Source organism: Astatotilapia calliptera, chromosome 6 (assembly GCF_964374335.1).
Source record: "Astatotilapia calliptera chromosome 6, fAstCal68.1, whole genome shotgun sequence".
Taxonomy (NCBI): Eukaryota; Metazoa; Chordata; class Actinopteri; order Cichliformes; family Cichlidae; genus Astatotilapia; species Astatotilapia calliptera.
The window spans coordinates 21,395,817-21,423,702 of NC_137427.1; the positions used below are offsets into that span (position 1 = coordinate 21,395,817).

The window sequence follows — 27,886 nt, forward strand, 5'->3', positions numbered from 1 at the left end:
TCTGTCTCTAGTGGAGTGGAGACGGATGGTAAACAGATATTCTTACACCACCAGTTTTGCACAGATTAACATACAGTGATTGTATTTTGTTTGAGAAAGTGAGTGATCTCAAATGTAAAATAGGTTTGTGCAACAGAGATCTTTGAACTCCTGTCAAACAGAGCCAGAACTTCATTATCAAACCAGCTAATCCACAACTTTTTAAAATCTTTGTCCGTAAAGTTGACAGTAAAGTCTGCTGAATAGCAGAAACAAAAAGGGAGAATGAAATTTTGCAAAATGTCTTTATGAGATAACTTCAACCCAGAAGTGTTTTGAACAATGGCAGGGACAGAGAGCAGCTGAAAGAGAACGAGAAAGAGACAGAGGAGGATTGTAGACCACAGCAAGATCATAATCGTGCTGATGTTGGAGGAGTATACGCTCCAGAGAAGAGGCAACAGAAGGGTCGCTGGAGGGCAACGGGATTCATCATCAGCATAAATTCAAAGTCAAGATGTTCAGGCAGTGAGATATCACACTCTTCCAGCCTTTCACTGTCAATGACGAATCCTGGCCTGACAGCTGATGCATGCAGAGCTGGAATCAGAGCGAGTGAAGGATGGAGGGGATGCAGGTGGAGCAGGAGGAGGGGGAACTGACAGAGAGCAAGGTGGCACAAAGTTTGAATCTACTGTTGGATTCTAGTGCCTTTTAATGTAAACTTTAATGCTTATCTGTCAGCTTAGTATCTGAGTGCACTCCCTTCATCAATGCAGACCTTTTCTTTGTCAACTAGAAAGAGAAAAAAACAACAGATGCTTAAGATTTTATGATGGAGAGTTCAAATGTTGTGTCCACTAGGTGGCAGCACATCAACCACCATGACAAGGTGAATGCGTTTGTAAACTGCAGCTTGTTCAGGTTCAGCAGACAAAAAGACAACATTTACATCCCACACATCCCAAACCATTCATGGCTCTCCAGTAACTTCATTCCACAAACTCATGGTATCAAAGAAAGACATAACTGTGGGGGGTAAAAAAACAATTTAATGTAAAATACACAACAGAATAAAAATACTATTAAGGCTTTGGATCAGATTCGTACTGATGAGTTCCAGGAATCTAAATCTGAGGTCTGTGCTTCCTCTTTGTGCTGCTTATCCAACATCTTTTTAATTTCCTCTGCTGATCCTGTTCTAGATGTAGGAAACAGGCCCATGTTCAATGGTAATAGTCACAATTTATCAAGCAAGCCTGGAATCTCTTTATTGTGGGTAAAGTAAGTTAATGTACTTCATCTTTCATAAGTTGAGATAATCTACACGGAAGCTAATAAAAAGCCAGAAACTGTGGTGTCATTTGTTTTCACTTAGTTAGGCTGCTGTAACGCGAGTGCAGGAAATAACATTATAATCTGTGCGGCCTACCCAGCAGACTGTTTGGGGTAAACATGAATGATGAATCAACATACATCCATGATGTACAGATGTTTTTATGTTCCATCATAATGCCAAATCAGAAGTCAAGACTCATCAAATAAGGCAACATTTTCCAGTCTGTTGTCCAGTTTCGGTGAGCCCAACAAAGTGACAAATGAGTGTATACAACTCAAAGTCGGTCCAGTTTCGTACATCAGATTAGCCTGACAACCAAATGCATCAGAGTCTGTCTTCTTAGAGAGAAGTTAAATATCTCTGAGCAATTCAAAATAAGTATCCCCTGGGTAACAAACTAACTGTGTGCCTATTAAAGTCCCAATTACTGTGTTGTTCCAGTAAAAGCCATCAACTTAAATGTTTCAAACAATGTATAAAGACGAGACACAGGCTCAGCTAAATGTTTAAAGCATTAAAAAGCTCATTATCGCCACAAGATGCATCCTACCTGGTGTTTACATAATAGTTTGGTTTACTTCACAAGAAATAAAAAAGAAATCTTAAAGAAACTAATGAATCAATTAAGACAGTCGGCCAAGCAAAGCATCTTTTTAACCCCCAGCACGTGAGGCGGTGAAGTGAAAGCTCGAGGACATCCGAGCCTTAGCTCTGCCGACTCACATTCTGCATACGCCTCCAAGGGCAACTCACGCGGGAGAACTCAGATTTTCAGAATAACAAAACATTCTTTGACACCAACGTTCGTAATTAAGATCGGGTAAATGGAAATAAAGGCCACAAAGGAGCAACCGAACTGTGCCCAAATTGCCACAGAAAATTCAATGTGAAAAATAATTCACGACGCAGGATGCTGGTCCACAGAGATACGGGAGGATAATCCCCTCAGTTTTTCACTAACAGTTTCTTTAAAAAGAACAGTGGGGAACAGCAAACTAAGTAACCACATGTTTATGTGCCGTATACGTACACCGTTTTAGCTCTGCGTCACCGGCTGACAGTGACTGATAAGGTTAGCGAGCTACCGCAGCTGCTGCTGACAACCTTTAAACGCTGTTCACGAGACAAACTGTGTTTGTAATGTGAGGCAACATGAACAAGGAGGACTCATCTTTAAAAAGCCCCGTAAGGCGTGGACAAAGAAATGAGAACGCCTCCCCGTACACATACTATTAAGAAATCTAATGCAGCTACACTACTACTCAAAATGTTATGGTTTGTCTACTGGGAGTGACCAGGATGGACAGGATTAGTACATCGAGCGGCAAGGCTGAGATAGTTTGGACATGTGCAGAAGAGGGATTGTGGATGTACTGGATGAAGGGTATAAAAAGGGGAAGACTACAGAGAAGATTCACAGAGTGAAGGGTTGGTGTGACAGGAGCATGAAACAGAGATAAAGGAAGATGTTCCACTGTGGTGACCTCTAAAATAAGGAGTCAAAAGAAGATAAAGATATATATTAATAATATTTTTCATATCCTTTTCTTTCTTTTTTAAGAGTTAGGAGATGTCCTCCAATGCACATTTGTGCAATATCTCTAAAGTTAGAAACATCCTGTTTCTACAGTAGACAGGCCTGACAGCTGAATGCTCTGCCTCCCAGAGTTTATGTGTGACAAAAGCCAATAGTGGAGGCTATTATAGTACAGGCAGTTCCATAAGAATCAATCAGTGCACCCTAACTCACCCCATTAGAATCAACTGGTTATTTTCCATGATGACTGCATGACTAGACTGGAGAATTAACCACAAGTTAGCCTGCAGTCTGAGAGTGAAGCACTCTGTTTATTGGAATAATATGGTACTCTGAGGTCTTTGAGATATGATGGGGTCTGATTATTCACTATCGTGTATGTGAGGAGAATTTTTTTAGTTTTGGATTTAACAGGGAGCCGATGAACAGAAGCTAATATGGGGAAAAAACTATGGTCTCTCTTTCTAGCCCCTGTTAGAACTCTCACTGCAGCTGGAGAAAACTTCAAAAAGTAAATCTGGGTAAATGTGCACGGGTTATACAACCATCCAGCATTGGTGGCTGGTCCAAACAACTTACAGTGCATTTGATACCAGGTTCATCTTTTGGTCACAATTCCGTCTGTGTCAAAATAATGTCCCAGTTTAGTCAAACAGTCATTGAAAAATAATCATTTGATTCTAATGGGGTCCATTAGGGTCAGCTGATTGATTTTCTAATGGAAGTGCACTGTTCATTTCATCATTATGCCAGTCCCCTATAGGCTCTTCTGACACATGAACTCTGGAAAATGCTGGGAAAGGACATCACACTGATTTTATACTTGAGAGCTAGCAGAGTAAAAATGATTTAGTCCCGTCACTCTCACTGATAGGAGCAACATATCCAAACTGGCCCGGACAGTAAGACAGTCCATCACAGGGGTAACAAAGCAAGAGCACACTCTCACATCCACACCTACGGCACACCTACCTCATTAATCAGCCTAACAAGCATGCAGTGCTAACCGCTGCATCGCCATGCTGTTGTTGTTATTTTAATAGATGCATTAAAAATTAAATGAAATGTGTAGTCAGGACAGCAGAATCAACTTCTTTATTTTTGCCCAAAATGTTTCTTTCCACCATGGGACCCACATGACGACTTGACAACTCTCCAAAAAATTCGGTACCACCGTGGTGGCAAGTTGAGGCAGAGGCTGACAGAAGAATGAGAGCAGCCCTGTGAGTGAGAGGGGGGAAATTGCTGAAAATGACAGGGGTAGATGGAAGAGAGGGAGCCAACGTTAAAAACAGGGAACAAAAATAAGTTATGACACACAGATGTGCCAAAAAAAAAAAGGAGTCACAATTAGAAGAGAGGAGCTAAATATATGCCTGCTGCAGCGGAGCCTCATGATCTTTTTACTTCGTTGTGCAAGAACAGAGAGATAACCAAACTGTAAAGCACGGCGGTGTGCTTGGTCAGCATGAAGGATTTGACATGTTTGCACTTTTTCTGCCCTTACATGGCTTTTTTTTTTCCGACAGACTTTTCTTTTTCATGTTTTAGATTGTGCATAAAGATCAGGGTAAAAGACTCAGGGCTCTTTTGAAAGATGTCGAATAATTTAGTCTTTAAAATGCTAATTTGTCCTTTAAATGGAAGACAAATTAGTTCTAAGATAATTCTGACCTTGTGTCACTTGATTGGCTTCTAAAAGCTTAACGAGAGAGAGAAAGAGACTGACTGGACTCCTTATGCAGTCATCTCTTCTCTTTTGGCCTGGTTCCCTGTGGCTTTCATATATAAATATATGCACACAGAAATGAAGAATGGTTGCTTTTTTGAACCTTTATGCCATATTATTTATAATGTTATTATTTAATAGTAAAAATGTGTAGCCTATACAGGGAAATAAAACAGTGGTTAGCATGGACGTTCACACATAAATGTCTCATCAGTATGAATTCCAAATCCAAAAAAGGCAAGTCATTGAGGAAAACTGAGAATGTTTAGACACATTTCTTTTCTGGCTAAAGTTTCTGTCACACAGGCCTCGAGACTATTCAGAGACCACCTGGCAGCTGCTGGTCACCGGAGGAAAAACGCATATTTCACAACCGATCGGCACGTAGTTTCTGTGAAATCAGTTACTAAAGCATCAGTGACTCCCTGGCAACCTGAGGTTGCTTCAGAAAAATGGGTATTCCATGATCAGTTGGCAAATTGCTGCTTGAAGATGTTGGCAGTTACGGGGTGAAACTGCTCACAAATAGATCTATTGTGCTGTACCAAAAAACTCCTTGAAATTGCTTTTGGTTGCTAGCAGGTTGTCACAGTTGCCCAATGTCACCTGCTAGTCTCTGAGCGATAGAAAAAGATGAAGTTCAGCTTCAAGTTAAAAGGCGAACCTTTTAAAAAGTGTTGATGATGCAACTTTTACCTTGAAGGTGAACATTGCCCATTTCTGGTTCACGTCACTCCTTTTCTAATTTTACTACCACAGGTAGCAAGTATTTACAGACACGTCAGCATCTTCTGTGCCAACTGGCAAATGACTGGCAATCACCCAAAATAATAAAGAGGCTTTTTGTGCAGCTCCCTGCTGGAAACAGAGAGACCTGTGGTTGCCAGATGGTTGCTGAGCAGTTTTCAGGCCTGCATGACCATACCAGTATGCTTCAGCTGTGGCTGGACTTTACCCTGCCTCTCACCCTGTGGTGACTGGGATAGGCAACAGCCCCACCGCGACCCTGAATCAGATAAGCGGAATAGGATGGATGGATAATCGACTGCTGCATATTTTATTTAATATCAAACATACTGTGTGTCTGTATAGACCTGAACATGCTGATTGATATGTTCAAAGAATTTTGGGTTTTCTTCCAGTTTCATTAAACGCAACAAGAAGAATTAAAATTAAAATCAAAATCACGAGTGCCAAATAATCATCCACCTAATGTTAATAAACAGTTTGTATCTGATCAGCTCTCTTTCTCTCTCTCACACACACACACACACACACACACACACACACACACACACACACACACACACACACACACACACACACAGGCATCAAGATATGCTTGAGCTGCAGAGGATGTCTGGTTTTACAGCTGCAGGACATCAGTGAACTATGTAAATTAATTCCTATCGATTTAATTGCTCAGTACACTTAAGGGATGTAATTTACCTGTGCCAGCAACATATTTAACCCCCTAACTCCTTATTTGTTCAAAGTTAACTTCACTAAAACTTCACGGCGTTCATTATGCTGGTTCTACGGTGTGCACTGACAAAAAAAACAGCGCCTTGAGCTGCACACCTTCAACAGCTCATCCGCTGAACTGAGGTAAACACGGCTCTGTGTGATGGATACAAAGTCCCTGATACGCGAACACAGAAGGGAACAAAAAGAAATGCTGGCAGACGGGCAGCTGAAAAGACCCAAGTGCCAGAAATACGAATCGGATCAGGGCAGAGGCTTAAACGAATAATAAACGACAAGAGTCAGCATAAAAGAAGCAGCTGGTACAATAATGTAGAACAAGAGGAGGAAGACACAACTGAGAGAAATAACATGTACCAGTGTGCACAAGGCCAAGCAGGGATATAAGATAGAATCAGTTGTGCATTCTGGGTGCACATGTAATTTTACCTTTGTTCTCTAAAACATTGTATTAGAAGAGACACCGATACTGTACAACGTGCCGGCTTTAAAGTAAAGAAACAACTCCTCAGAGAAACTGCTAGTATGAGCATTTCCGACTTTCTTGTTTCAGTTGTCAACAGTTAATAAAATGACTCAGAAAATGTCCACTTGCACGAACCTTTGACACCATTAGCTTAAAAAGCAGTTTTCAGTGCAGTGACTGTAGGTGTTCCTCTTATTCAAATCAAACTACTACGCACTGAAAAAGTACTCCTTCACCTCACTGTAGAATACGTCATCCAGACTTTCCTGTAAGCCTGTACTTACAGTTCAGCAAATGCATGTCATTTTTACCTCAGATGTACTCAGAGGAGGGTGTTATTGGCAAGGAAGCTGGGTGTCAGGAAGCCTGCGTGTCAGACAAGCTGACTGGTTCTCCAAAAGTTTAGTTCAGAAGAGAAAACATGAATGCGTTTTCAAGCTTCAGCCACTAGATTGGTTGAAACGGGAGAGAAACAGTATGTTTAACCTTATGCCTTTTCAACTGGGGATGTGTTTTCTTTACATCCCTGTGTCATTTATTCATAAATTATAAATAATGAGAAAACTACCCATCACCCTTAGGCAATAAACAAACATCATCAGGTTCAAAAATGGAAGGCTCAAAGAACGAAATTACCTATTGTTAAACCATAAATGACATTATTGCATCGTTAGAGTCATCTAAAGAAAACAGAAAGGTGCTTTACAACCTTTTCAGTATTATTTTTTAGCAACCTTGTGCTGCTTCTACCTTGAAGCCTCCCACTGTTGGAGGTGGCGTTGGTTACAAGATTTGCTGTCCTGTGTGGGAGCTTTCACTCTCTGCACTGTTGGTGCTTAAGTGCAGCAGGCACGCTGGAGATTTAGCTGTGTGGGTTTTATCTGTCACCGTGCCTTACAGGCAAGCCGATACAGTATCAACTATAGTTCTGTTTCAGACTTTGAAGAGACCTGCGTTGGCTGAGAAAAGAATTGATCTCACTGAGAGTACAATGTGATCAGAATGCATCCACCTCCACTCTGCAGGACCTTCCATGTGTCTCAGCGACTGTCACAGAAACACATGGAAGCTCATAAAGAGTGCTGATCTGCTTACTGCGGTGTATAATGTCAGTCAGGCTCTTGTTGACTTCACATTCCTGTCTCTAATGTAATAAAAGCCTGGAAACAAAAGAAATGAAACAGCTTTTTACAGTTAAAAATAATCTGTGGATTCTACAAGCACCCCAAAAAGTTTCATATAAGAAAGTTTTCGCAGAACTCTTTGCAGTTCTGTGCAACAGACAAAAACTAAGTGAATTAGTGAATCAATGTGAATTAAAAGTCTAAGGAGCAGGTTGGTGGTACTAATAAACTGCACTTGATTATATGATAATCAGAAAATGTGAGCACCTCTATAAAAGCAGGTGTGTGTACACACAAAGCCACAATCCTCCCAGGAGTGGAGATCCAAAACATTCACTCTAAGGTCAGTCTTCGCAATGCTCAGAGAAACTAGAAAAACACCTGAAAGCTATATCTCAGACTCTACAGTCCTCAGCTAGCATGTTAAATGTTAATGACAGGACAATTAGAAAAAACCTGGACATGTTTGGCTTGTCTGGAAGGGAAAGCCTCTTCTTTCTTAAAAGAACATGGCAGCAAGGTTTAGGATTGTAAAGTTGCCCCTGAACAAATCACAAGACTTCTGGTGCAATATCACTAGCACAGATGAGATCAAAGCGGAAATGTCTGGTAAGAATAATAAACCACATTTGGTGAAACGCAAACACAGCATATCAGCACAAACAACTCACGCCAATGATGATGATTTTGGGATTGTTTTACAACCACAGGTGCTGAGGTACCTTGCACTCCTTGGGTAAACCAAGAACTCCTCCACATACCAAAGTATTCTGATCATGAAACAGTATAATGATCCCAAACACAGCAGCAACTCTACATCAGAATTTCTGAAAAATAGAGAATAAGAGGCTTTGCAATGGCCCAGAAAAAGTCCCCTGACTGAAAAAACTTGACTGAAATGCTGTGCCAGAGCTTAAGTGAGCTGTGCATAAACAAATGGCAGCAAAGAAGAGTGGGCCTAAATTCCTCCGCAGCGTTCTTAGAGACTCACAAAGTCAAACAGAAATCCGTTCCTTCAGGTTCATGCTGCTAAACGTAGGTTCAACCAGCTACTGAATCATGGGGTGTACTTAGTTTTTCACAGGACCGCCACAGAGTCCTGTGAAAAACTCTGAACCTTGTAAATACACTTTGATGTTTGTTTGAGAATCTTAATGAGCAAAATCATATTAAAGATGCATTCTGATTGCTGCAGCATGTAATTTATTCAAAGAAGCCCGCTTTATTGATCTACCCAGGCAGCCTGGCCTGGATAGATCAATAAAGCATAAGTCTGATGTATAGTAGTTTCTGTAGCTCAGAAAATGTTGAACTGAGGTTTTGGCAGAAGAAAGTAGTTACTGAGATCATAAATCAAGAGAAGTGCAGGGTAATTTTCTAATGGACTTGTATTCAATCACTATCTTCAAGGATGTAAATTTGAGGCACTTCTCTTTCAATCCTGGAGGCCACATCTTTCTTTTACATACAGCCTCTGGGTGTTCCTTGTTTTACGACTGCAAGGCGTCTATTCTAATCTCTGAAGAGCGTCAACAATTAAAGATCCCTAAACTAAAACCACCATGGAATCAGATAAACACCAGGTGGCTTTCTCTTGTTTATGGTTAAAAGGTGTTGTGATTACAGCTAAATAAGATAAATGTCAGCACTGATAAGACAGCACACTAGCAGTCCAATCTATGCCTTTCATTTTGCAGTACCATAAAAACACCCAAACACTTCCTGAATTAAATATGAATCCTTAAATTAAAAGCTGTTCCTGAGCATAATTTGCAGGATCCCAGGTTGTTCACGGGTATCTAACACGACTTACGTTTTGACAAAGGGGTCAGAGTAGCCGTTGGAGTCCATGGCGGCCAGATGGGCGCAGCGTATGATCCCAACCAGCAAGCAGCCCTTCTCCGTGTTATAGCACAGTGACACCAGGATGCGGCCACGCTGGGGACACAAGAAGCTACAGTGTCAGACAGAGCACCTGTTTCCACTCTGATATTTCCCTCTTCAGCGAATAACCACAGCGGGAAATCCTGCGGCCGGGTCAGCAAAGTTTCTCAAAACACCTGAAATACTTTCACCGTGTAGGATATAGCGTGTTAGCCGAGAGGTTTGGAATTAAAGCTCATAATTAAAGGTCTTATCTGGGCTGGAAAAAATGACACTGCTGCCTTCTCCTTTTAATCTCCAGGTTGAACCGTAAGCCGAGTCTAATCAGAGACCAAAAGCTATTAGCCTTCGTCTCTGGAATCACAGAGAGACGTGAGATAATCACCACCAGGGGAGGAAAAAAATCAGTGTAGTGGCAGTGGTACTGGTCTAAATTACAAACTGTAGCTTCTCTATCAAAGGTCATGCCTTAAACATATATACTGATTAAAAACACATAATTAAACTTCCTCTAAGATTATGGAAGTAGATGACAGATTAGGATTAGGACTGTTGGAAGGATAAATTGCATGAGACATGGGAGATTAATAAGGCAGTGGGTCATGTTTTAGTTAAAAAAAAACAACGATAATGATAAAGAGGTTGATATCATTACCTCCTCTTCTGCAACTAGCGCTCCCTGCTCCTGTGTTTGATTGTTAGTTTCTTTATTCTGAAATAATAAAGACAGGAAGAGAGATCACAGTGCATAGTACATTGCATTTTTCTGTAATGCTCTAATGTAACTTAGTAATCACATTGCAGTTCGTAAGCACATCATTGAGACGTTATATTGCATGTAAGGAAAAAAAGTGCATCTGTCAGCATTGATGGTGCTTTACCAGATGTGCAAGTGCCATGTCCATAGACACAGTATTGCAGATGGAGGCTTTTGAACTGATAACAACCTGCATGGTCCCTCTTCTCTTTAGTCTGTAAGGCGTGACGCTCATGTTTTCCAGAAATAAATTCACATTTGGTTTCCTCTGACAGAACAGTTTTCCACTTTGGCTCAGTCCATTTTGACGGGCTTAGCGGAGATAGCAGTGTTTCTGGGTCTTGCTCACATATGTCTTCTTTTTTGCATTATGGAACTTTAACCTACACTTTTGGACAACACATTAAATTTCCAGAAGTGTTGCTGAGTCCATGCAGTGTTTTCCATGACAAAATCTGTTTTTAATGCAGTGTCACGATGATCACAGTCATCCCGTGCTGAAGCCTTCACCCTTGCTCACAGAGATTTCTCCAGATTCTTAGTCTTCTAATGAAGCTTATGCGTAAGTTCGAGACGGCTGATCGACTGTCTCACATCTGTCTGCTCCCAGGTGTTGCCGGCTAAATCTAAGCTTCTCGTCACTTCCACTTTCCCACGCTGTCAAGCTGTTTGTGACATCAAAGCTCTAGTCCAATCATCTTTCTCCGCTTTAAATCTCACTGCGCATCTGTCATTTCCTTTGCGGACCCCTTCGTGCAACCCACATCACCTAAACCTTCTTTCTATGTGAAGACCATGCACATACATAATAAATATCACATATTTGTCCACACAAACACGCACACAGAGTAATGTACACATACCTGTGCAATTCTCTCCAGGCCCATGTTGTAGCGTTTGCTCTCGCCTTCTTTCAGTTTCTTCAGAGCCACTCTCACCTCTCCGATGAATTCATTTCGTCCTAGTCTGTCCATGTCACAGACGCACAGCCTTCAATAGACAAGAGGTGCAGGCGAATTAGTGGCAAGTTTTCAATCCCTCTTGCAACTGTGCTGCTCTGCCCCAAAGTCTTGAAGCAAGCAAATAATGCACCAAAATATCCAAATGGCATCTGAACAGTGCATCCGCAACACGAGATCAGTCCACTGTGTGTTTTGGGTTTTTTTCTCATTGTCTTGCGCCCATCAGACATACCACTCCCATGTAAGAGGCATAAGATGTTTTAAAAAAAGCATTTTCCACAGGAGCTAAAAGAAAAATAATGACGCGTGCTGGCACATTAAATCTACAGGGATCTCCTGGAATAAAATCTTTAATCTCTCACACACACATTGTTTCACTGCAGAAATCATGGATTTGTTTGTACGTATAATATGAATCAATGTATAGCTGCCTCTATAGTTTATTTCTCTTTAGATGCACTCGGAATTTAAAGCGAGACAACTAAATCAATAACTTTGTCTCTACTGCTACAAAACTGGTTCTGTAAAATGATTTCTTCCACCGAGAGCACTTATTCAAACTGATGGTTATGTTTGATAGAAAGCGAGTTTTTCATCAGCTACAGTTGAGTCTTCACAGCCCATCGCCCGCCACAATTCTCTCTCTGCTCCGATATTCCCAGAGGGACTGTAGCTGCTTCACCTCTTTCTTCACTGTCTCATTCTAAACCTCTCTCGCTCTCTCTCTCTCTCACACACGCACATTCTTCACACACACCTTCCCCCTCTTCCTGTTCTGTCCCTGTCCTGCTGACATTTGGACTTTTGACATGCTGGTTCCAGTCTTTTAGTCATAACGGATGAGTATCTCTAGCAGAAGCTTCAGAACAGCTCTGACTCACGACCACGGCTGTCAGATGATTTATGTCCCTTTGCTCTGTCATACATGTAGGGTGTCTGTACTGAGACAAAGGTTGGCGGGCAATGTGACACCATTTCTGCTCAAACTTCTTCTGTGATGATTTTTCTTTCATTTCCCCAGTTTAGGAGTTCCTATAAAACCAAGCAGATGCTGGTAGAATCTGTTCAACCTCTTGTGCCAAGTTTGGTTTGATATTCTTGATAAAATCCACCACATGAGAGTAAAATTAGGGTTTCCCATTCATTGTGTTAAAAACAACTACGAAGACTGGCACTAAAATGGCTTTATACTGTGCTGTGAAAAAGTCTAGAAGCACCATTCGTTTTTTTATACTTTGGTAAGAAAAGGGGAAATAGGTGCAGTGATTTATTGAAACATGTGCAAACATTCATGGAAATATGGTATATAAGGCAAAAAAGATTTACAATACTTGAAAATCTATTTTTGGTATAACAACCTTTATTCAACAGGGCCTGACCTCCCTCAGACAAGCTTTTGTGTAATTTGGTTAAGTAGTGTTTCCTATGATAGTGTCGTCTGTCCAGACGATCCCACAATGCATCAATAATGTTGAGGTCCCGGCTCTGGGGAGGCCAATCCATGACTGATAGTGTTCTACTGTGATTCTTTCTGTCCAGGTATTACACAGTGGCAGTATGCAGGATCACTTTCATGCTGAAAAATGAAGCTGTTGGTGATGAGATGGTATTTAATAGTGGTTCAAACTGCATTTTTCTGCATTCATAATTCCATTAGTTTAGACAAGATCCCCAACACCACTGGCTGAAATGTAGCTCCGCTGTGTCCACAGATGGCTGTACACACTCACCCTTCTCCTGATATTGAAGATAATCTGAACTAAAATTTTTAAATTGGGATTCATCACTCCATCGGACCTGTTACCACTCATTTTTAGTCCTGTTCTTGTGTGATTTGGCATACCTCAGCCTTTTCTTTCTGTTTCCCTTCATTAAGAATGGCTTCTTAAAAGCCAGCCCTTCACTGAGATAGTTTCTAATGAGGCTTCAGCAAACTGAAAGGCCAGATGTATCTTTCAGATCCTGTCTTAGGTCTTTGCTGCAGGTTTTCCAATTTCTTAAGGGTGTGCCTTTCAGATCGTGTTCATCTGCTGTGGTTTTTATGGCTGCCACTTCTTCTTTTGTCTTTCATTTTCTACAGATTTTCTGACGACACACTGCACACAGTGCGGAGATATGCCAGGTTTTCAGCTAATGTCTTTTTGGAAATCACAGTTTTGCTACATAAATACTATTTTCTGCCCGTCGAACTGTGTAATCGTTCACATTTCTTGTAATTCTACAAATTACTGATGTGTTTTTGTGACATCTAGTTAGTGTGTTTAAAGATACAAGATCGAGTTAGGTGACTTTTAATGCTTGAATGATTCATAGGTCAGTATTAAGTGGCATAAAAAACACAATTTCCTTATCAGGGTTGTCAGGTCTCTGTGTGATAAAAACCAGCCGATTAAAATGAACCCAAAAACAGTCCAGATCGTATTTGAGGCAGGAAAACTCTAAAATGACAAGTTTGATCTCATAATGAAGTCACAAAAGCAAGAGTTATTACAGCTCTCTTCTATTACAGACATTAATCTTTACCAGTATTTAGTTTTAAACAACAATTGAAGCACAGCATTCACGAGGCGTTGTCTGTGTAAACTTTCATGGCTGTTGATAGTTCAGTTTAAAGCCAATTTATAAAGCTGAGTCAACTCCAACAACAATATCATCACCACCCAACATCTAACACCCAGCCAACATATATATATTTTTTACTCCTTGATCATATTTGTACCTGACTGAATCTCATCTAAGCCACCTGTTATGGCAATTTCAGCCTCCATCTAATACCAAATCAAGCCACAGATTTATTCCTATCTGCCCACATCCGAGGACGGTGGAAGTCTATTATGAGGCAGAGGCATGGAGAGAGAGAGAGGAAAGAAAGTGAAAGGAGACTCGAGCTGGCACTGAACTCATGTTTGTACTCCTTTAACACGCACGCACGCACGCGCACAAACACACCACATCTCGTGATACCCGGCTCTCATCACACCTCCACATGATCAATTTCTCTGCTGATCATTCAGAGCCTGACAGACGTTTCAGTTGTAAATGTCAGAAGGACTTTTGAAAGATTGTCCCCAAGGTATGCATTCATGTTTGACTCATCGCATTTATTTATTTTTTGTGTGCATTAAAATGCACACAAGAGTGGTGTCATTGAAATAAGGGGCTGGATCGTGGTATCACATTATCATTCTCACTGCTCTCTAAATTATTAAAAATACCGCCTAAAGGCAGATTCACACTGCGGCAACTGATGGAGAAATTTTGGGCCTAATCCCACAATCACGTGGCCCCGCAGTGATAAAACAGGCTGAGTCTGTCTCATCCTGAGAATTCAAAAGGAAGCAGATATATCTATAGCGAACTATCAGCGCTGAAGCTGTGCAAAAATGATCTCAAATGTCTTACCCTTCCTGACAATTTTTGCGAGTCATAACCTGTATAAATAAGTGGCAAGGTTGGAGGTTTTTCCAGTCTGTTTTACTGCAGTGGACTTTTCACTCAAGACGAAAGCACCTCCAGCAGCCCGCCGCACCAATTAAAGGATTAGCTGGTATGAGGCCAACCGTAAAGTCTGGATTGAGGACGTTAGTTATTAGTTTACTCAGCTAGTTCATTGTTAATAACAGAATGGACCTCCAGCAGCCCTTAGAGATACAGTCTGCACACTGAAGCATTGAGGCGTTGCATAAAGGATGTAAAGAAAAAAACAATAACGCTGAAACAACTTTGAGGGCTTTTTCAGAACTGTCTTTAATTTAGCCGTTCCCTTTTTGTATTTTGCCTTAGCATAATGGTTTTATATAATCACACTTAGCGCAAATTATTGAATGAAAGATGAAAAAAAGAAATAAATGCATAAACCCACTCACTGAAGAACTCTTTTTTTATGTCCTGTTCTACAAAGAGCAGCGCAGGAGGATGGACTCTCACTCCCACTTTAGCACCATCAGAAGACGCGGTGCTTAAAATTTCCATGAAATCAAAGCCCATATTTGGTACGTGTACAGGGTTTTTCTGCAGTGGCCATGTAATGCATTCACATCTACTAACTATGGCTTTATGCAGTAGCTTTTAGTGGTTAAGCTATCCATTCCTGCACTAGATTCTGACTAAGAGGGATTCACAGCAAATTTCCTTTTGCAACAGAGTCAGATAAAAAAATGACAAAGCAGCAAAAAGCAATCATGGAAACCCTGATGAATTTGTCACAGAGGTTATCCCATTGGTGTTTTATAGCTAATCATTTCCAACCCCATAAATGCACGACTATTATACACGTATATATCATACGTCTCTAGAGGCCTGGCATTAATATGTGTGAGAATTCATGAATATTTCATGCTGATTATGTCGTAATTTGTTCACAATCCGCTTTAACTTCTGCCAGAGCAACGTCCTCATGGTTACTGCAATGTGGTTGTTTTTGCACAAAGTGCACACCACCTCACTGTTTTTGAGGCAGTGTGATGATGGGCAAATGTGCCATCCTCAGTTATTTTCAACTGTTTCTGGGCAAGAAAAGACTGAGAGGAGTAATTAAATGTAAAAAGAAAAAACCCAGCAAACAAACAAACAAAAACAGGTTTTGCATCTGTTTCACTGACACATTCACCTAACAAGCAAAAATCCCAGGCTATATCCTGGGAGGAGACACAAATCCCTTTGGGGTTGCATCAGGAAGAGCATCCGGCATAAAAATCTCAACATGCAGAGCTGCCTGCTGTGGAGCCCTGCGTGAATATGACAGCAGCCAAAAGTACTTATTTATCTATTTATTTGTTTTTATGAGCACCTGGTGGTAAATAACATGCTGCCACTACCAAAAAAGTGGCAGTAATGCACACCTACAAGCTTTTGGTAAAATATGTGTGAAGTGGCGAGACACTACAGCCATCAAACAGAAAAAGACTTGTTGGTTCAGAGTGAACATCAAGTTTGATTTTCTTCAATCACTGCTGAAGACTAGAGCATTAACTTTGGGAAATCCTGATACCCCCTTTTTCCTTTTCTCCAGCTGTGCCCACAGCATCTGTGAGCCAGCATCCTCCAAGAGCGTGAGCCTTTCTGGGATTTTGGCTTCCTAAGTAGATATTTGGCATGGAAAACTACAGAATCAAGTAACTAAATGTCACTGCTTCATCTGTCCCGAGTGCCAGAATGCTGATGCAACCCAGTTTGACAGCTACACAATCCAGAGCTCCTTCTGTCTGATACAAACTCCTAATGTTTTTTGCTCCAGATCTGCTTATTCATGAATGAGTCGAAAGCTCCTCATCAGGTAAATCACCTGAAGCACTGTCATTAACACAATACTTCCAATTTCAGAGTGTAACCTGGACGTGTGTCCCTCTATCTATAAGAGATGATCTATACTGCTCGCCCAAGTGCAATGTCTACAATATCCGAATCTAGGTTTGGGAAGGAGATTGGCGGTAGCAACTCTGTAAGAGCAATGAGACTTCCAACCCACATAACACGCACGACCACAGGTTTATGAAACAAAGTTTGCTTTATATATTTCCTTTTGGATCAGTTCCCTTTGCTCATCCTCAATGTAGGGATATCTTCAAATGCAGTAACCATCTCAAATGCATCACAAAAATAATTGAAACAATCAAAATAGATGTAAGACAAGAAACACAATATTTCAACACCCCAAAGAAAAGGAAAAAGAAAAGAAAATAGCACGTGAGTGTCCAGTTCCTTATGGTGTCAGTTTATTCAGTTACCCACTGTCCTGGGTTAAGAACTGAAAACGACCTGAATCTCAGGCGGAGAAAAAGTAGCAAAGAAAATGATAAGGTATCTCTCAGGTGGGCTTCCTTTTGTTTTTTTCCCTACCGCCCTCCTGGTACGGCAGGCATCAACGTGTCGGCGTCCTGACACAGAGAAGGCCTCCACAGCAGCAACAGTGTCTTAGACCCACGATACCAGCTCCTCACTTGGCACCCATGGAACTGTACCTCAAAAAAAAAACCAGTCAGAATAGTTCAAAAAAGTTCGAAGAAATACTCCGGCTCCTTTCAGGTAGGTACCCGTCTGTGGTTCACCGCTAACGACAGCTCTCTCACAAATGTTAATTAAACCTCTTTCCTCTCTTTCAACTGGAAAAAACCGTGCTCTGCGGCAGCATGGAGTTTTTCCTTGCCGTCCTTTTTCCTCTACACCACACCTTCACGCGCACGGAGCTGCAGATGGTGCCTTCAGGGCAAGCCCGGAAATTAAACTATCAGACAAGGACTACGATGCATTCAAAGAACCCTGTACCTCTGATTGCTGTAAATCTTACCAGGGTTACATTCTCCCCCTCTAGACTGCATGAGTCCCAGCATGCATACCTGCCCCTACCGGTACAGACACATGTGAAATAGCAGCCCCTAAAGCCTGAAAGAATGAACTAATGGCCAAGGTTAAAGGCTCCCCCAGCTCATCGTAGGTGAGTTTCCGAGGCGGACGTCTCTCCCTAGTAGAACGCCGGACACTTGCGTTCTCGGACTCTTGACTCTCAGATACTACATTGTCAGTGTCTGCAACTACAGGGTCTGTGGTGATGAGATCTGTGTTCTCTTCATCAGGTGAGATTTGTGTCACATCAGGTTCAGGAATATCAATGACAATATGGTCCGGAGTCCTACAGTGTGAAGTAGGATGTGTAACTGAACCACTATTCTCAGAGCTAACATAAGGAGTTCCTGGTTGAAGCTCGTGAGTAGGTCTTTCAGGTAAGTGTGCGGAACTTTGGGGCACAAAAGAAGGGGTGTCTGGGTTTAATACCCTGGAAACTGGCTGAGGCTCATTGAAGCCTCCTTCCCTCTGCAGGAAAGGACCCTTCGTGATGATTTCTGGCATCCATGTATTAGGATACAGTTCATCTTCATCACTGTACGACTCGTCCTCCTGACAATCAGTGTCCCCTTGCACGCCTTTTGTTGTTTTGCCCCTCAGTCTCATTTTTCTCGATGCGTCAGTGGAAGAACTTTGCTCTCTGATCTCAGTTACAGGTAGGAACCCGCACGGCAAAAGAAGGTCTCTATGCAACGTACGGTGTGGCCCCTCCCCTGTCTCAGGTTTGACTACATAAACAGGACTGTCGCTAATCCGTCTGACAACAACATGGATTTTCTGTTCCCACCGATCTGCCAGTTTGTGTTTCCCCCTGATATTCACGTTTCTCACTAAGACCCTATCCCCTTCTAAGAGTTCAGCTGCCCTGACCTCCCTGTCAAACCTAGCCTTGTTCTTCTCTCCCATCTTCTTGGCATTTTTAGCAGCTAATGAGTAGCTCTCCTGTAGGCGTTGACGAAGGCCCTTGACATACTCTGAGTGGGTCTTGTGACTTGCCATATCAGGTTGGATTCCCAGGACAAGATCAATCGGCAGTCTGGGCTGCCTACCAAACATTAGTTCGTAAGGCGAATAGCCTGTTGTACTGTTTCTCGTGCAATTGTATGCGTGGACCAGAGGTTTGACAAAATCTCTCCAATGATATTTGTCTCTTTCTTCCAGGGTCCCTAGCATACCAAGGAGGGTCCGGTTAAATCGTTCCACTGGGTTTCCCCGGGGATGGTACGGGGTGGTACGAACTTTGTCTGCTCCAATCAGTGTGCAGAGTTCTCTGATCGTCTTAGACTCAAAGTCCCTGCCCTGGTCGCTGAGCAGACGACTGGGGAACCCGTAGTGAACAATAAAGTTCTCCCATAAAGCCTTCGCAACAGTTCTGGCTTTCTGATCCCTAGTCGGCACCGCCACAGCAAATTTTGTAAAGTGGTCGGTGATGACTAAAATGTTTCTCGTGTCTCTATCATCCGGCTCAAGGGATAGATAATCCATACAAAGAAGTTCAAGTGGATAAGTAGCAGAAATGTTTTCCAAAGGCGCGGCCCTCTGAGGCACAGCCTTCCGCCTGAAACAGCGTTCGCACTTTTTGCACTTCTCCTCGATGTCTCTGGCCATTCTCGGCCAGTAGAACCTGGCACGAGCAAGCTGAAGTGCACGCTCAGAACCGAGATGGCCAACATCATCATGCACTCCTTGCAGTGCCCTCTCTCTGAACTGTTCGGGTAAGACCAACTGAAACACCAGTTCGCCTCGCTCAGACCACTTCCTGTACAGGACACCATCCCTGAGTTCAAGTTTTTTCCACTCCCTAAAAAGAAGTTTGACATCGGGATGTTCAAGGTTTGTCTCTCTGAAACTGGGTTTTACAGCTCTCCTCACAAAGGTGATGACACGTGAGAGAGACGGATCATTATTTTGAGCATTACACCAGTCAGAGTTAGCCATGGATGGTAAAGTGTCCTCATCGAAAACATCAGGCACTACAGAAGGGTCGACAACAAGAGACTCCGCAATGACAGGCTGCTCTGAATGAGGGTGACGTTCATCTTTAACCATCACAAGATGACGTTGACATAATGCAGAGAACACCTCATGATCCATGTCATCTCCTGCTTCCATGAACCGTTTTTTCATGTCCTCTATTCTCTCTCTTTCTTTAGTGAAAGCTTCATCCTCAAGAGGCGGACCTTGAGGCCGCCGGGATAACCCATCTGCATCGCGGTTGGCCTGCCCTGCTCTGTACTTGATGGTAAACTGGTAAGTAGAAAGAGCGGCTAACCAGCGATGACCAGCAGCATCTAACTTCGCAGATGTCAAGACGTATGTGAGGGGGTTGTTGTCGGTAAGCACAGTGAAACTTGACCCATAAAGGAAATCACTGAACTTTTCACAAACGGCCCACTTTAAGGCCAAGAATTCGAGTTTGTGCGTAGGGTAGTTTCTCTCGCTCTTGGAAAGACCTCGACTGGCATACGCGACAACTCTGAGCTTCCCCTCCTGCTCTTGATAGAGCGCTGCCCCCAATCCATCGCGACAAGCGTCAGTATGTACAACATATGGTAGTTGTGGATTCGCAAAAGCAAGGATGGGCGCAGACGTCAGTTTCTTGATCAGGGTTCTGAATGCACTCTCACACTCTGAAGTCCACTCCTCACCGAGCGGTGCATTAGGGCTCACAAGAGTCGTGAAGCGTTCCCTCTTGTACACTTTGCCCCTTTTCTTTGGTGGATAGTAGCCTGCTGTCAGGCTATTAAGAGGTTTGGCTATCTGGGAATATCCTTCGACAAACCGCCGATAATACCCAGCGAAGCCTAAGAAACATTTAAGCTCTTTCCTATTTGAAGGACGAGGAGAGTCCCTCAAGGTGGATATCTTGTCAGGGTCAGTATGAACTCCTCGTGCATCCACGACATGACCAAGATACTTTACTGACGTCTTAAAGAAGTGACATTTCTCCGGAGAAAGCTTTAGACCGAAATCTTTAAGACGGTTCAGCACCTTCATGAGTCGTGCTTCATGTTCTTCCAATGTGTCTGAAAAGACAATCAAGTCGTCCAGAAACACCAATACCTCATTGAGATGCAAGTCACCGACACACCTTTCCATAAGGCGCTGAAAAGTGCTTGGTGCGTTCGTGACACCCTGAGGCATGCGATTGAATTCAAAGAAGCCGAGGGGACACGTGAAAGCGGTTTTAGGCTTGTCTTCTTCGGCCATCTCAACCTGGTAATAACCAGATTTAAGGTCCATGACGGAGAACCATTTAGCACCGCTAAGGGCAGCAAAGGTCTCCTCAATGTTCGGAAGAGCGTATGCATCTCTGATGGTTCGAGCATTTAGCTTCCTGTAGTCGATGCATAACCTGATAGAACCATTCTTCTTCCGGACCAAGACCACTGGGGATGCAAAAGGGCTCTGTGACTCTTTAATGATTCCTGCATCAAGCAGTTCTTTAAGATGCTCCTTGACTGCCTCCCTGTCACTGGGATGAATAGGCCTTGGCCTCTCCTTAAAAGGAGTCTCGTCATGTAGCCTGATGTGATGTTTCACTGCAGTGGTGTGACCATATTTTCATTTCATTTCATTTCATTTTTATTTATTTCACACTTGGTACTACAAATCAAACAAAACAACCACATCTTCTGTCAACAAAACACAACAACCATGTGTGAAAAGGAGCAGGAAGAAGAAAATATTCTTATTAAACCCTGCCCCCTATCTACCATCGAACTTATATCACCGGTGGGCACCAAAAATCAGGAACAACTAATATTGACATTTCTCTCCGGTCGAATCCCAAACCAACATCACATTCATTCGCATTCTTCATACTGAGTTATCGTTTTAAACATATAACACTTTTTAAAACATTGTAAATTTATACAATTCTTTAAATTATAATGAAGTGAATTCCACAGTCTTATACCCCTAACCGTTGTGCTCATTAATCTTTGTGTAGTCCTGGCTAACTGATGTTTAAAATAAAATTTCCTTCTATTCTCTTCTCCCCTTGAACACATCAAAAATACTCTTTGTAACTTAAAAGGCAAAATATTATTTTTAGCCTTAAACATAATTAATAATGTCCGTAATTTCACTAAATCTCCTAATTTTAATAATTTTGATTCTATAAATAATTTGTTTGTATGTTCTCTATATTTAACATTATGAATTATTCGTATAACTTTCTTCTGTAATAGGTTTAAAGGTTTTATGGTATTCTCATATGTATTCCCCCAAACTTCAACACAATAGTTGATATATGAAAAAAACAAAGAAAAATATAAAATACGCATTGTTTTATAATTTAATAAATCTCTTATACTACCCAAAATATAAATACTTTTGACCATTTTCTTTCTAATATGTTCAATATGAGATTTCCATGTCAAATTCTCATCCACTATTACACCCAAAAAACGAAATTCAGTAACTCTTTCAATCAATTCTTCCTCTATAAACATAATGACTTTATCCTCCTTTACACGATTGCCAAATATCATATATTTCGTTTTTGTCAGATTCAAAGATAATTTATTTACATCAAACCATTTTTTTATTCTTAACATCTCAGAAGTCATAATTTCAACCAAGTCTTTCAAATTCTCTCCAGAGCAATAAAAATTTGTGTCATCTGCAAATAAAATCGAATTTAACCTTTTAGATACGTCACAAATACCATATGACAGGTCATCCACAGCAAAGACTTCTGGAATAGATCTAAGCTTGGTGGTGATACGATCTTTCCATTGTTCAGATATTGGTGAATCATCAAGATTGAACTCGAGGTTGTCACTGTCAGGCTTATTGTGATGAGAGTCACCTTTCACTGGTCCAAGTGATGTGACCTGCTGAGCTGCACATATTTGAGCAATGATGCATTTTGGCTGCAGCGTAACATCATGGTCACTAAGATTGCGCAGGACGACCGGGACCTTGCAGCTAGACTTAAATGGAATGTCCATCAGAGCAGCTTCAAGGAACACGCCACCTGGCAACCTGTGATGTTCATTGGGTTCAAGCACAAATGTGGTCTGACTGTTCCTTTTCAACCTGACATCACCTGTGATGCAGCACTTTTGTTTTGCAGGGATGGTGATGGGGTTTCCACCATGTAACCTGACAGGATGAGCATGGTTGTTGAGGTCATGGATCTGGGCAATATGCTGGAAGATCACTGCAAAATCTCTAGAGAAGAGTTTGCAAACAACCTCTGGACCATCCTGTTCAAGTACTTGTTCATAAAGTCGTAATAACACATTGGTACCAATCAACAGGGGGGTCCTGCTGTTGAACTGACACTCTGGCACCACAAGTGCTAACACGACTAGCTCCTCTTTCCTGCCAGGAACAGACAGCGGGAAAGTGACACGCGCTTCTATGTAACCAAGATAGGGGACCTGCTGTCCACCTGCTCCTTCGATTTCAAGAAGGGCATGAATTGGATGTATAGGTAAGTGAGACAGATGGTTCTTATGGAAACACTCGGACACTGTTGTAACTTGTGAGCCGGTGTCCATTATGGACTCACACTGCACACCCTCAAGAAAGACAGAAGCCGCACAACGAGGACCTACAAGCCCTGCAGGTATAGATCGCTCTGTGCAACGGTAGGTTTCAGTCATTGTGTGGGTTATGACTTTCTTCTGTGTTCCAGCACCATCAACTGATCTGTTGGGACAGGGGTTATCATCAACTGCAGCTCCTGGACGTCCCACTACAGGAGCTGCTACTAGTTTAAAGTGAATGGGGAAGCAGCCTGCTGAGCTAAAAACTTATCCTGCCTCTCCCGGAGTTCTGCATTTTTCTTGCGAACCAGTGCGGGGTTGGGTTCATTGGAGCAGTGAGCAGCAATGTGGTTGTCTTCCCCACACTTAAAACAAAACCACGGCCTCGGCATTCCAGGCACCTTAAGGCCCCTCTTCATGTTACTACTACTGATTGCAAAGCAGTCGGTCTTTTCAGTACTCTCTCTCTGATTTTGTGCTAGTTTTTCAACTTGCTTTGTCAGTTCAGCTATCTTGTTCTCAATATCAGAGGTTTCATCTCGCTTTGCTTTTACCACTAGGGGAGGATTACTATCATGAGTGAGGCTCGGTGGCTTTTTGTTTAGCTTTTCCAACTGTTTAGTTAGCTCGTTTACTTTCTTTTCAAGCTTTGATGTCTCATTCGGCTTTGAGTTAGTCAGTGGGACAGGCTCACAGTCATAAGAGGGCATATCAAAAACATGGTGGGCATACATGTTAGCTTTCGAAGCACCTAAATGCTTTTTCATCCTATCTAGCTTTGTGGAACGGCGGTCTTCCTCAGTTCTCAGCATGAGGAGGAATTCAGGAAATGTTGGTGGATTTCCCTTTTTGCACTCTAACTGTAAGCCGATGATGATGCTCTGATCCCAACAGCCCCTACAAAACTGTCTGAGCAAATGATCATTGGAATTTCCAGCTGAGGCTCCCCCTCTAGAAATTGCTCTTGTGAGGAGGCTATGGAGCCTGTTCAAGTATGTTGATGGCTTCTCTCCACTATCTTGGTTAGAGCCGAGAAATGCCGCAAACAACTCCTCTCCATCCTCCACAACACCAAAAGCAGAATCAAGTTGAGTGATGTAGACACTTGGTGGTGAAGAGATGCCAAGAGGCTTCACAACATCAGCTGCTGGACTCAGCAAGCTCTCAAGAATCCTTCTCACCTTGTGAGCATCATTCAAGGAAGGATCGTTAAGGAGAAGATCAACTTGGGTGTGCCATGTTTCGTAGTCCACCTCACCGTTTGGCCTTGGCATCCGCCCAGAGAAGGTGCGCAACCTTATTTGTGGGGATGGTGAAGTGGTGGACTCACTTCGGATGACATGCTCCACAATCACTCTCTGGATCTGGGGGGGGTTAAAAACATCCTCACTGATGTGGACTGGGCTCGTTGGTAAACTAGCAGATGCACTATAAACATGTGTGGGCTCTGCAGGCTCATTTTGATCATTATTAGGTGTGTTAGCATTTTGAGCTGCATAGGGCTGTGTAGCATTACTGCGTACGTCATGTGATGTGCCCTGGTTCCCATGCAGTTCCTCCTGAAGCACATTCAAGAAACCTTTCCTGCCACTGCCTGCGACAGACTTTAGTTCGTCCAGGTATCTGCAAGCTATCTCCCTCCCCACCACTTCCTGACAAACATCTCTAATGGTCCTCGCAAACCACATCACAGCTGGGTCCTTTGGACTTGGTACGGTACCCAAAGTAATGGGGTCGATTCTAGAGATAGACCTGTCAGATGCATACTGGACCAGGGCTCTACCCTCTGGTTGTCCTGATTCGTCAGGGATCCTCACTAATTTAGAAATATCTCCATTAACTTTGAACACAGCAGTTATTTCCTCATCTGTGTATTCTGGTCCTATACCTGTTACATACAGGGAGTTTTGACCATTAACCTCAAAACGATTGCAAATATCCATACCTGACTCAGTGGAACAAATCTCAAAAATCTCAAACGTGCGTAGTGTGGGGTGGAAGATCAGAAAGCTACTATTAACCAATCTCCTGGCTGGCTCGCCACTTTTTATGTAACCTGGACGTGTGTCCCTCTATCTATAAGAGATGATCTATACTGCTCGCCCAAGTGCAATGTCTACAATATCCGAATCTAGGTTTGGGAAGGAGATTGGCGGTAGCAACTCTGTAAGAGCAATGAGACTTCCAACCCACATAACACGCACGACCACAGGTTTATGAAACAAAGTTTGCTTTATATATTTCCTTTTGGATCAGTTCCCTTTGCTCATCCTCAATGTAGGGATATCTTCAAATGCAGTAACCATCTCAAATGCATCACAAAAATAATTGAAACAATCAAAATAGATGTAAGACAAGAAACACAATATTTCAACACCCCAAAGAAAAGGAAAAAGAAAAGAAAATAGCACGTGAGTGTCCAGTTCCTTATGGTGTCAGTTTATTCAGTTACCCACTGTCCTGGGTTAAGAACTGAAAACGACCTGAATCTCAGGCGGAGAAAAAGTAGCAAAGAAAATGATAAGGTATCTCTCAGGTGGGCTTCCTTTTGTTTTTTTCCCTACCGCCCTCCTGGTACGGCAGGCATCAACGTGTAGCGTCCTGACACAGAGAAGGCCTCCACAGCAGCAACAGTGTCTTAGACCCACGATACCAGCTCCTCACTTGGCACCCATGGAACTGTACCTCAAAAAAAAAACCAGTCAGAATAGTTCAAAAAAGTTCGAAGAAATACTCCGGCTCCTTTCAGGTAGGTACCCGTCTGTGGTTCACCGCTAACGACAGCTCTCTCACAAATGTTAATTAAACCTCTTTCCTCTCTTTCAACTGGAAAAAACCGTGCTCTGCGGCAGCATGGAGTTTTTCCTTGCCGTCCTTTTTCCTCTACACCACACCTTCACGCGCACGGAGCTGCAGATGGTGCCTTCAGGGCAAGCCCGGAAATTAAACTATCAGACAAGGACTACGATGCATTCAAAGAACCCTGTACCTCTGATTGCTGTAAATCTTACCAGGGTTACAAGAGCAAACGCAGCTATCAGCTAAACCTCCTTCAGAGCCACTGTGCTCCTGTGACATCACTGTGCCTCGGCTCACTCAACGTAACAGTGAAACACTTTTTTGTGAGGATAAATGAGGAGGAAAAAGACAGCTCCTTCTCTTACTTCAGCACTATAAAAAAACAGAAACAAATTACTCTGTCACTGCAAGCTGGAAACAAAAAACAGCTGAATTTATATAAAGAAATAAGTAAGAGCTTCCCATTAGATCAGAGGTCTACATACTGCGACACTGTGTGCCCAAAAACTGAGGTGACCAGATTTTTTCTTCACTCACAGCACGGGTATATTTCAGTATGACAATGCCAGTTTTCATCCTTTTTCACACATTTGGCCCCCACAGAGCCCAGACCTTAACCCCTGTGAGAATCTTAGGGATATGCTTTAGGAGAAGACCTTACGCAGCAGCTCTGAATGGAAATAAATGTTGTGACACTGCATAAGCTTATGGAAATGATGCCAGAGTGGATGCTCGCTGTCATCAAATATGAAGGCGGTCCAATGAAATATTAGGGTGTGTGACTTTTGTTGGCCAGCCAGTGTAAATCAGGTCTCTCTATAGCTGCTAGACATGAGAGCACAATGGCAAACAGCTGCTTAAGGAGTGGACCAACGACTGTTACATAACAATCATGGGCTACACCATGTTAACACACTTAAATATAAGGGACTATAGCCTTATGACAATCTACTGAATCAATATGAAGACTAGTTTGTGCAGAACAAACATGCCAAACAACACAACTTTGTATCACGTATCAGTTTGTAACACAGCTATGCGACTTTACTCGAGTGGTTCGCTCTCACCACCCTCACGGCGCCTCCTTTTGGCCGCAGCTGTTTTCAAAGAGTCACTCGCTGTACATTACCCGCTCGACACCAAATCCGCAGACAAACTCAGTTACTGCAGGTTTAGGACTGCGTGGACGTAATCCTTGCGCTTACATAAAAACACATCACTTAAACACAGGACCTATTGGATGTGACAGGACGGCCCAGTTTGATAGTGCACTTTGCACTCTCCAGGCCTTCGGGCGAGTCTACGAGAATGCCGAGTCTGGGCAGAGTCCCTCCCTCTCAGCAGTGCACAGAGCACAGGGATCAAATACTACAGCATCCCCAGCAGAGCAGATGCAGCAGGGCACAACCCCAGCGAGTAAACATCTCTCTGGGGATCCCTATCTGCTTTCCCATTCTCTGACTTCTTGCCCCTTTCTAGGGAGTAATGAGAACAAAGTCTGTTTATTGTCTGAGGTATTGTGCTAGTGCCTGAACTCATCCAGAGAGACACTGATCCAATTTTAAGCCTCCCCTTCTCCTCCGTTCTCCTTACTTTCAGACAGTGTCTCATTTACTGTCTCATATATATTACTGTCCTCGTTCTTTCGTTTCTTTGGCCACCCCTTTTGAGAAAACTCCTCCCCAGCTCTCTACTCGTTTTTTTGTCTTCATTCATCATTTCATCCATCTTACACTCTACTCCAGCTACTCTCTCACACTGCCAGTTGACCTCTTGGATTCTCTGCGTCCCTCTTTTCTCTCGTCTTTGTCAGTCTTGGCCTCCCTAGTTTCCTCTTCCACGCACCCTCATCTGTCACTCGACATCATTCGCGCTTTCCCCCCTGCTCTTTTTGTTGATCTTGGCAGCCACTTCTCTCTCTCTCTCTCTCTCTCTCTCTCTCTCTCTCATCATCATCATCATCTCTTGCTTGGCACTGGTCA

At 42.6% G+C, this 27,886-nt stretch overlaps 1 protein-coding gene across 1 annotated transcript in view; it reads right to left on the reverse strand.

Annotated features, from left to right (window-relative positions):
- Positions 1-27,886, reverse strand: part of doc2g (double C2-like domains, gamma) — a 50,197-nt gene that overhangs the window by 13,478 nt on the left and 8,833 nt on the right. The window contains exons 6-8 of the mRNA XM_026171078.2: positions 11,164-11,290; positions 10,199-10,255; positions 9,473-9,597 (exon numbers count right to left, since the gene is read on the reverse strand). Of these exons, the coding sequence (XP_026026863.1) occupies positions 9,473-9,597; positions 10,199-10,255; positions 11,164-11,290 (309 nt within the window). The remainder of the gene's footprint in view (positions 1-9,472; positions 9,598-10,198; positions 10,256-11,163; positions 11,291-27,886) is intronic.